At 35.1% G+C, this 11,225-nt stretch overlaps 1 protein-coding gene across 1 annotated transcript; it reads right to left on the bottom strand.

Annotated features, from left to right (window-relative positions):
- Positions 1-391: 391 nt before the first annotated feature.
- On the bottom strand, positions 392-6,686 carry LOC106343090 (MORC family CW-type zinc finger protein 4-like). The gene is made up of 20 exons (XM_013782220.1): positions 6,390-6,686; positions 5,878-6,172; positions 5,600-5,674; positions 5,471-5,505; positions 5,080-5,158; positions 4,905-4,994; positions 4,721-4,796; positions 4,562-4,640; positions 4,356-4,484; positions 3,793-3,891; positions 3,611-3,697; positions 3,262-3,408; positions 3,083-3,175; positions 2,729-2,780; positions 2,502-2,613; positions 2,063-2,280; positions 1,582-1,691; positions 1,248-1,327; positions 1,135-1,177; positions 392-776 (listed from the first exon to the last, which is right to left on the bottom strand). The coding sequence occupies exons 2-20, from the start codon at positions 6,161-6,163 to the stop codon at positions 660-662; spliced, it is 2,007 nt and encodes a 668-aa protein (XP_013637674.1). The 5' UTR covers positions 6,164-6,172; positions 6,390-6,686; the 3' UTR covers positions 392-659.
- Positions 6,687-11,225: the final 4,539 nt, after the last annotated feature.

The following is an 11,225-nucleotide window of genomic DNA, read 5'->3' as shown; positions in this document are numbered from 1 at the left end:
ACAGGGAAGTATAAATGTTGCTGAAGCATCGGATTCTAGGCTTTAGTAACGTTCTTCAACGGTAACATCTCATGGATGCTTGTGCGCACTCACGTGCAGAGGGGCCTAGTCGTTGGCTCATGGGCTATCCATTGCGCGTATAATGCGTTGGTGGGATCGTGTGACGTATATCACACTATTAGTTGTATTTTTTTAATTGGCTGGATTGTCTCCTGGCATGGTATTTTTGGTGATATGGTCTATAAACAAATCAAAACTTTATAACCACAATACGTTTTGTGGGGAATCATGATTATATTATTAGATGTTGTGATTAACGGATACTACTGTGGAGTTATGATTCATCAGTAATTGCTGGGATTACAAAAACGATAACAAATAGTCGGTGGAGTTAAAGACTGATTGATGCTCTGATTAAAATTTTGAAATTTGCAATATTGATACATTACTGTGTTCAAAAACTTTTTCCGACTGTTAGATAAAATGATATCTTAGTTTCATAAACATGGATCCTTTTTTTCCCTTCACAGTTTGTTTTGTGTTTCCCTAGGGCCCAAGTTATCCTTGCGTAGCAGAGAGAAAATTAAGGACTTTTAGTTTCCACCTAGAAGAAGAAGGATATGTTATGGCGAGCCAAAAGGTGTGTCAGAGAAAACCTTCTACGTATTTACATGTCTACTGCGCTCCTCTTTCACCACACTCAAAGCTTGTAGCTCTTCCATTAGCCTTTCATACTCACTTTTAACCTTCTCCAGCTCACTGCTTAGATTCATGGCCTGCACACACAAAAGACCCAAATTGTATCACGATGAAAATCCAGATCGCCTTTACAATCATTTGATTCGAACTCATTATCGTATATCCTATTCTGCAAAATATGGAGGAACCTCATGGCGAGATAGTCCATCGATGGATGGAATTGCCACTAAACCAACTCAATCACTGATTAGTAAATAGTTTAATTTAAAAAAACAGAGGACAAGACTCAAGGAGAGATGCTATATTAGCTCCATATATTTTGATATGCCTTTAGAGGTTGGGATTTAGAAGGAAAAGGGGCAAATTAAAACCACTGAAGTAAAACAAAAAGAGACAAGTAATAAGAAAAAGGTTGTTTATGTCCTAAGAACGTACCTTGACTTCAAGAGTTTGACTTCGCACCTTGTGGTCCAACCATCTGAGTATCATAAAGTTTTATCAATTTATAGCAGAAATTGACAAAATATATGGTTTGCATATTAACTTACTTTGCTCGGAGCTTCTTGTTTTTCTCCATCAACTTGACAATTTCACTATCTTGTGACTGATTAGCAGATCCTTGAATGAACTTCAGAGCATGTGCAAAATCAATGAAATTAGAGAAACGGAATGGGAAGAAGTGGATACAACCTAATTTTACTATCATGTTTCTGTGTGGGGCACGTGTGCATCAGTGCATGGGATATATCATTCACATATGGGAAATGCAATATCTACTATAATATAAAAAGTGATCAGATGAAACCCAATATTCACACTTTTTGTATACATTTTCAATACAATCAAGTAAAAGTAGAGGGAAGAGAAACATATGTTAGGTACCTGTTCAACACGAATATGCCCCGGGACAGTGAAGCCATCACTTCCCACCTTTCTTCTTGACGCAGCACTTGCAACAAGATCAGGATGTTCTTTCCTCTTTTCTAACACCACTGCAACAATATGTAAACGTGTCAGTATCAACGGGAGTTCAGGAATAATGGAACAGGAAATATACAGTACAAAACTACGAATTTACAATAATAGTAGAAGCATTTGTAATAACTTTAGAAAAAGAGTAAGTTTTCCAGTAAGATATTGCGTATTGAATTGTTTTGTTCTTTTTTTTTGGTATGGGAAATGAAATTGTTGCAAAGTCTATATAGAGCCTATGCAGCACTATCACTTTGCCGTTTCCTAAAATGGCATAATCCTGGACCAATCCAGGGGTTGGAGCAGTCGATTATTTAGAGCTATAGTTTTGGTGTAGTCAAAGACCAAGTACGATCCACTTTCTTCACAGTTTAACTCTTCTAAGCATTACCTGGCTCAGCTGAAACTCTAGGGAGAGATGCCAAGTTTGTGTTATTAAAAACTGCTGGGAAGCCTGGAGGAGGGCTCATTGTTTGTCTGCCACTATATCCAGCAGAATTCTTCCGGAGCATGTTGGCATTTGGCCTACCGCCAGGTTGTACATTTTGAGGCACCTTAGGTCGAGGCTTATTAACATCTTGATATCCAATCAACACATAATGGCAATTCCTATTAAAGATTACCAAACATTTGAAACAGTTAGAAACGCTGGCAAGTTATACAAGCCAGAAGTAATTGGGAAACTTTTAGAGGCAAAACGGAGGAGTAACATCACATGCTCAGAAAGAAAACAAGATATCTTATATGATATTCTCCTTATCTACTTTGGGACGAAACAGATAAAAGTAGTAACACAACAGCCACCAAAAAGATAAGGCTTAAGAAACTACCAATACTCCATTGTCATCTCCTTTAAACGGTTTTCAAGCTTCTGAAGAAGGACCGTTTTCTCAAAATCCTGCTTGTTGTGGGTTGGCTCAACAAAATTAGCTTCTAGAGCACCTGCAAAAACATAAAACTTACCATAAAATCACCCACCAGAGAGAACTGTGCCAAAAACAACAGCAAAGTAGGAACTCTACTGTTTTATTGATTGATCCGTTTTGCAGCTTCTTACCAACAATTCCTCTTCCTCTGCTGTTTGAGTTGCTCACGACCTGCCAAAATGGCTGAAAGGAGCAAAAGAAAACACACAAGGTCACAGTAATATACAAGATTGTGTGCAGGATTTGTGATTAACTTGACAGGATAATGTGTACAATTTTGAATTTAAATATGTTAAGTAGATTATATATGCATGATAGTATCAGTATAGGGAGGTCCAGCGACTTTTAGACACTTCTTCCCTGGGTTATATATGGCACAGCCGTGCAAAAAAGGATGCAACAAATTATTAAAATATTATCCCGGTATATGATAATTCTTTCTTCAAGTGAATGTGAGCTAGCATATTTAACATTTCAAAACTCACCATTATTAGGCGGTTTTTGTGATAAACGCAGAACCCATTAAGGTTTATTTTGGGAGCTTCTTTCAGAAATCCAATCGTCGTTACAACTTCACCCTGCTCATTGAACACCGAGATTGGAATCATGGTGAAGGGAAATAACAATTACGAAGTACTAAAAGAAGTCCTGATATTTTCCGCACCTCTTCATGTCCAGCAACATGAGGCTTATACAAGATGTACTGCGGATGCTTGAGATCATCAGCAACGTTATGCTGTTGGACAACCTTACCACGCAACACAATCTTGAAAGCCTCAGGAATCCGCAAGTATAGTATGGATAGGTAAACCTGTAAAAAGGTATCAGCAGCGGAATATATGAACACAGTTTCCCTTAATCTATGTCTATGTGTATTACGTATTTCTCACGAGTATTCATGAGTACATTCATGCATACAGGTGTGGTTCAATATTATAGTGTATGCCCCCTTGCACATTAACATAAGCATCAACTGTTCCCAACACTACTGACCAAAAGAAATAGAACCTTACACGAAGAGAGTAGGAAAACCGTGTTGCAATATGATCATTTGTAATCTTACATCCAGTTTTTTTAATGTTTCCTTCAATGAGAATATCCTGTAATAAGCAAGGAACAAAACAAGTTCTCAATTAAATGATAACACTTGGCAACGAAAAGAAGATCAGAGACAAGATAGATAAATAATATTAACCTCTACAGCCGAGTCAAAGTCTAATTCCAATTTAGCATCACTGTTGAGCCACAAATTATAGATAATAACCTTTGTTCCATGTGATCCAATGTCGTCAAACTGCCAGAAGGAAAAAAAAAAAGAAGCAAATTATCACCGAGAAGGGAAACGTATAAACATATCAGATAAAAGAAAAGTCTTTCATCGCTGCAGGGCACAAACAGAGAATAGGCCAACGCGAAGGAACCTAACTTGACCGCACACTAAAATCCCCATTAAATAGCTCACTCCACTTAACTCTGCACCATTCATCCATATTTTCAAGGAGTGGGTGGAGATTTCAAATACTACTAATATCCAAGAAATATGGAGTTATGGTATGGAAATGGAGAACAATCGTTTATGTCTTCAAAGTTAAAGGCATGAAGTTATAAGTGTAACTTAAAGCTCAAGAAAAGCTTAAAGAGTAAATATCAAAACAGTGAAATATCCGACTCACGAATCTCAAACTTTTAACCAAGTCACCCATTACTGTACAGATTGTAAACAGCATGGGTTGGAAAACTTTTTAAAAGAAGACTTGCCTGCTGCAAAAGTTCTGCCTCGGTTGAAAATGGAGACCATTCTAGTAGAATGGAGAGACTGGATATATAACGTTCCCGGTCTTGCAATGTCACAAATTCGCTAGTTGATGCCTTATACTCGAAATCCAACTGATTATCCATAAGGCTAAGCAGTTAGATTACAGAAAACAAGGTAAATTTTGTATATGCGAGAGAAGAAGACTCACAATGGGAACAACTATTCTATCATGGCCAGTACGTGTCAGGTAGGTATAAGAAAGGAGCCCTATACTTTGTGTCCATGTTCTAGCCAGATGGAAAATAAAACATTTCAGCAAACTGAAAAATAAACGATTAATAGATATTAACAAACAATTGCCACTTACTGGTTCTTGAAATGGCGGCTGAAAACAATGGCATCTGCTCCAAGTCTCATTGTGCTGGTCTTGAAACCATTACCATCTAAAAAGAATCATAACTAAGAATGAGAAATATAATCATATCTAAAGATTTTGCTACAAAATCATAAATAGAGAGATGTGCTGCAGAATCATAACTAAAGATTCATACATCTTCCAATGGCTGAATCCGATTTCTTATCTGAGAATCCGAAACCCATGCACTGCCGCATTGCCTGAGGATCCATCCCACCACCATCATCTGAAAATTTAATGCAAATATGATCAGACATGCTTCTTTGCGAAATGGGGCTGAACTTAACCAAGAAAAAAACATGAACAATTACCTTGAACTAGCAATGCTGGTGTACCATCCCTTGGATTTGTGGTTTTATCTACAATGACAAAAGTGGCCCCATTTTGGATCTATAGGGTGATAAAGATACAGAGAACAAACCATATTAATACATTGTCATCCAGAACTTTCAAAATTATTAACTAATATTCAGGGGCACGCTTCCACCTCGATGAAACAAAAGAAACAATCGTCAGAAAGTGAAGCGCCCGGGTTCCGGAAGGACAGCTTCACTATCGAGGATATTCTTATACTACGACTATATCAAGTACTTTAATTTTCGCAACAATTTCGATTTTGCCAAGACATTAAGATGCATAGTAAACAAACGTTCCAGAGAATCTTATTCAAACATTTGAAGCGCATCAAAAGAAAAGACGTACCTCATCAACAGCATTGTCAAGCAGTTCTGCAACAGCTGCAGGTAGAGAAAACCAGATAAGTCTTGTTAAAACGTTTGAATAATGCTTGGTTGCCACATACCAAAAAAGGGGGAAATCATGATTATATACCACCAAAAGCCCATTTATGTGAAGTAGCATTGGAGTGAAGGAACATAGGGTGCACATGAAGATAATTTTTTCCAGCTGTGAAACATATATCAAGAACAATATGTAAAAGGCTTGCACACAAAAAAGAGAGAGAGAAAAAGGCTAGATTCAAGGTAACTGAAACAATGTTTCTCAAGCGTGTATCACTCAAAAACATTATACGTAACCTCCAGAGAGTAAAGACCAAAACAATAAAGCAAATAAGACAAAGTAAGTGAAAACTGAGAAGTATTGCATACTTGGTTGCTGAGACTTGGAACTCAATTCATCATTATAGCTCCCAGCTTTCCAGAATTGCCTACAAACAGGTGCAGGGCATATGGTAGACGCTGAAGAAGTGATACCGGAATCATCAGGTGGCGTCCGGACCTGATCAACCACACTAGTGCTACTCTGCGCACCTAGTGATCCTCTGTTCTCTTCTGAATCTTGAGGGAGAGCATGATTCCCTTTGGAACCATAAGGGTGCTCGGGTTTAACAACCAGAGCATCATGAGAAACGTTGATGCTTGTGTTGTTGCTCATCTCCTTTAACTGCAACAAACGAATTTCATAGTATGACAGTCATATCACAATCACAGATCATAGATATGAGCCTGAGACCTAACAAATCACTCAGAAACTCTCTATTTTCCTTCATGTATTTGAAGAATGACCTAGAAAATTAAAATTTAGGGGAATAGCAAATCACAAAGGCTTTTGTGTGTGCGTGAGAGAGAGATGATATTCGCTAAGAAGGATTTGAGTTTACCTGACAATAATTCTCATACAAATCGACTGTTACTTTCCTTCGCGACCACACCGTGTATAAAGCAGGAGAGAAGATAATCAAATAACGATGGAAATCGAACCGGTGTATAGTGAATACCACTCCGGCGTCGCTTTGACCTAGAACTTCTTGAGGAATTTTATTTTCACGGCGTTGAGAGAACGAAAGGCGATGAAACCCAGACAGTTGAGGAGTTAGTTATCCCGGAAAATTGCTCCCGTCAAAACAAGGCCGCGATACGGAGAGAGAATTAAATAAATTGAAATCTGCGACTGAGCGGGGCAGGGTTTGAGACTTCTAGGGGAAGCTGCTCTTGGACGGGGAAAAATATGTAGAGCCAGCCAGCTATTATGTTTTTCGTTCTGTTATTGTTTCAATTCTACACCTACAAAATTAAAATAAAGTTGACCAAAAACATAAAATTAATCATAAATATAATTTTTGATTAAAATTACCAATCACTTAAGTTAATACTCTTTTTGTTTCACGATGATGTTTGACTCATTGCACAAAGATTAAGAAATCTATTTTTCTTTAAAAAATAACTTTACAAATATAATTTAAAAATCATTCAACCAATTAAAAAATGACTGTAAAATCTAATTGGTTACACCATTTTCAGTAAAATTAAAAATGATATAAATATATCAAAACTTCATCTATTTTGAAACAACAAATTTCTTCTAAAACATCAACTATTATAAAACGGAGAGAGTATCAAATTCATAATTAACTTATTCTAAATTTATTGTTTATTGTTATTAAACTAATAAAAATATCTTTTAAAATATAAATTACTAAATTTTATATATTCTCGTGATTAAAAATAAGATTAATAAAAATATTGATGGATAACAAGAGGAGGGACAAACAATGTGAGCATCCCACACTCACATTCATGTTCTCCGTAATTTAATACTACAAAAATTTATGTTCAAGAATTTTTTTTTGTAAATAAATACATTTTAATTATTCTTTCCGTTTCTGAATAAGTGTCATAATGACATTTTTCACACAGACTAATAAAGTAGCGGAAATATATGTAAGTTATTATTAATTACATCTTTCTGACCAATAGTAATTGAAATAAATAAAATTATTTATAAAACCAATACAGTTTGCAGTTAATTTTCAGCTGAAAATAAGTATAATTTGCATTGAAATTGTAAAGTGACACTTTTTGTGTAACAAGAAAAAAAGCTAGGATGACACTTATTATGAAACAAAGAGAATATGAAATAATGGTAAATTGTAAATTACAATAAAACTAATTGTGTTTATTGAGCTTTTACGGGTTAAAATTTATGGGAAATAGTTAATTATAAAAATTAATGCATTTATAACAAAAATTTAATACTTTCTCTGTTTCAAAAATAGATTTTTTTATTCTTTTACACATATTAAAAAAGCATTCCTTCTGTTTCAGTTTAGTTGTAATTGTAGGTAAAATTTACGTTACAAAATAAGTATCGTTTTAGAACTTTAATGCAAAATTTATTAACAATATTATTTTCTAATTTATTTTTCTATTGATTGAAATATTGTTAGGTAACTTAGGTGTATGGATAATTATGTTTTTTTTAAAAAAAAATATCTTAATCTGTGTGTACAAATCTAAAACAACAATTAAAATAAAACGGAGAGAGTATAATTTGTCTTACCAATGCATTATTTTTTGTAACTAAGTATTCCTTATATATTTTAATCAATAAATTTTAATAAACACAATTATATTTTCTGAAATTTAAAATTTGCCAATACATTGAAAATATAAAAAATACCTTTTAAAAATAAATTTTTATAAAATATAGATCTGTTCGAAACAGAGTGGGTAGTTAATAAATCTAGATTTTATATATTTGAAGAAAATATAAATAAAAAGTTTAACCATATGGTTTGTTAGTTTATACAATGGAAGAAAACTAAGCAGAGTAGGGTAATCTCATTTATTGATTTACATATATAACTGAAATATTTATTTAATCAGAGTAAATTTTAAAATTTAAAATTTGTTTCTGTACTAAAACCTATTAAAAATGTTGAACAACCCCTGAATAAAAGCAGAGAAGTAAACAAATAATATCTTCATGGAATTAAAGAAAAAGAGCAGGTTTTGATGCATGTTTAGAGCAATGTTCCTACACTTGTCTTTTATTTGGCCACAACAAATACATTTGTTGCATATATCTTAGTCAAAAGCACGTTTGATTCATACCACTGAGGTGGCAATATGATAATAGATTTGCTGGGGTAGAAATATTACTTCTTCGTTTAGAAAAATCTATTGAGTGTTTTGTGTAGTTAGTTAAAATTATTGTGAAATCTTTCTTATACACAATATATTGTGATCACATGAACCTAGCTCATATATTTCATACACAAGTTCATACATTAGTTACCTAACAATATTTGATAATTAAGTTCATACATAAGTTTTAATTTATACTCCTAAGTTTTATGTGCAAAATCATCCATACACGAAATACATATGTGAGTATATAATAATTTGCTTTGTGAAAATTATGTATTCTAACTTTGTAGTTTATATTTGACATTATTTTGAATGTTTCTTTTTACATACAATAATCTTTCTTTTTCTTTTTTGCAAATAAATGCTTATGCACCATGATGCAAGTTTTATAGGTCGAGGGACGACTTGTACGAAGATGTATATTTTGTATCAGTTCGTGAAGATAAGAGGTACTACATGTGTGTGTCATGAATATGAGCTTGGTTGGATTTCCTGTTGTGTGATGTCTGTGAGTTTGTTAAAGCTTGGAGAAGAAGCAATATATTAATTGAGAGATTTAGATTTTTTTTTATCAAACATTGGGAGATTTACATTAAGTGTAAAAGATATTATTTGAAGAGAAAAAAGCAAGAGAATTATTCCTTAGGAGAAAAAGGAAAGTTGATTAAGTTTCTTTTGGAAGAATTTGAGGAGCAAGTTCTGGTTATGTATACATAGAGGACGTGCTTCTATGAAGAGGGTTGTCTCTGGTAAAAAAGGAAAGTTGATTAAGTTAGTTGTGTGATCAAGCCATTGGTGTCACTGCTCTGCATTAAGTGCTGAAGTAGTTGTTGAAGTACTTCCGAGTTTAGCTCGGGATCGGGGTGATTATGATAAACAAAAGTCTAGACTCTAGGGTGAGTTTTAGCTTAGGATTGGGGTAATCCTAAAGGATTCTTGTAATAGAAAAGATTGGTGTAAGACTTTCTTGTTCTAGTGAATTCGAAAAGAAAAACTTGTGTCTTTTACTTTCTGCACTTTACTCACTCTGACCTCACTGCATTAACAATTGGTATCAGAACGGGTCACCTAAGTTACTGGTGTGATTTTGAAGGGTGAGGACAGAAACTGGTTCAGGAAGAAGGACAAAGTTTTTGATGGCGTCATATCAAGAGGGAATGCCTATGACAAAACCCACGCGTCTTGATTCATCCAATTATGGATATTGGAAGGTGCGTATGCAAGCTTTTATCAGTGGTTTTGATGAGGATTGTTGGAGTTCTATTGAAGCTGGTTGGATTCATCATGTGATGCTTGATAAGGAGAAGGTTGAAGTTCTTAAACCAAGAGATCAGTGGACTGCTGCAGAGAATAAGGCTTCAAGTTGCAACTCTAAGGCCAAGACTGTGATCTACAATTCTATTGATGCAAGTTACTTCAAGTTGATTTCTCAATGTGCTTCAGCTCAGAAGGCATGGAAGACATTGGAGAACATGTTTGAAGGTACTACAAGTGTCAAGCGTACCAAGTTGGATATGTTAGCATCAAGATTTGAAAACCTGAGGATGGATGAAGAGGAAACTGTGGCTCAGTTTAATGCTAAGTTGTGTGAAATTTCGAATGAATGCTTTGCACTTGGAAAGCAGTACAAGGACAAGAAGCTGGTGAAGAAGCTAAAGAGATTGTTGCCATCCAAGTTTGAGTCAAAGATCTCTGCTGTAGAAGAAGCTCACAATCTAGATGAGATAGCTTTTGATGAGTTTGTTGGGATTCTTCAAGCTTTTGAGCTAAGCAAATCATATGGAAAAAAAGAGAAAAAGAAAGAAGATCCACACGGAATTGCTTTCAAGGGTTCAATTTCTGAAGATCATATGTCGATGCTGTCAAGAAACTTTGCTAGCTATCTGAAGGAAAGAGAAAACAAAATAAAGAATGGAAGAAGAAGTGATTTGGGCAGATCATCATCAAAGGTACAATGTTTTGAGCAGGGGCGAAGCTAGGAGTTTTTTTTAATGGTGCATAATTCATAAAGGAAAAAATATGTGACATATGTGATGTCGAACCTTCAATGTCTAGGGGTGCACAATAAGAATGTAAGCATTTAAGCTAGCAGGAAGATTTGTAACTTACCTGCAAAATTGTAAATATTGACAAAACTGTGGGTGCACGGGCACACATAAGTCCCATACTGCCTTCGCCCCTGGTTTTGAGTGCAATGGATTTGGGCATGTTCGGAAGGAGTGTGCGAATTTACTGAAAAAAAAAAGAAGGACGACAAGAATGATTCTGATTATGATTCAGATGATGGTGAGAAGCTAAAGAACTTTGTGGCGTTCACAACTTTTGTGTCTGGTTCTAAGACAGAATCTGCGACGGGATTTGCTTCAGCGGCTGTGTCAGGGTCTTCATGTGGAGGTGATGATGATGCTGAAAGTGATGATTATGTTGGTGGAAGCTTTGATCTTGCTGGAAATTATGAAAAGCTATATGAGCATTGGCTCAAGCTGGTTGAGGCGAACTCGGATTTGGCTACGGAGAAAACCAAGCTAGAAGCTCAAGTTGCTGAAGCACTTAAGTATGTTTGAGAG

The sequence above is a fragment of the Brassica oleracea genome, chromosome C5 (genome assembly GCF_000695525.1).
Source record: "Brassica oleracea var. oleracea cultivar TO1000 chromosome C5, BOL, whole genome shotgun sequence".
Classification (NCBI taxonomy): domain Eukaryota; kingdom Viridiplantae; phylum Streptophyta; class Magnoliopsida; order Brassicales; family Brassicaceae; genus Brassica; species Brassica oleracea.
Note: the sequence above shows the minus strand (reverse complement) of the source record. Positions and strands in the feature narration are given on the sequence as shown.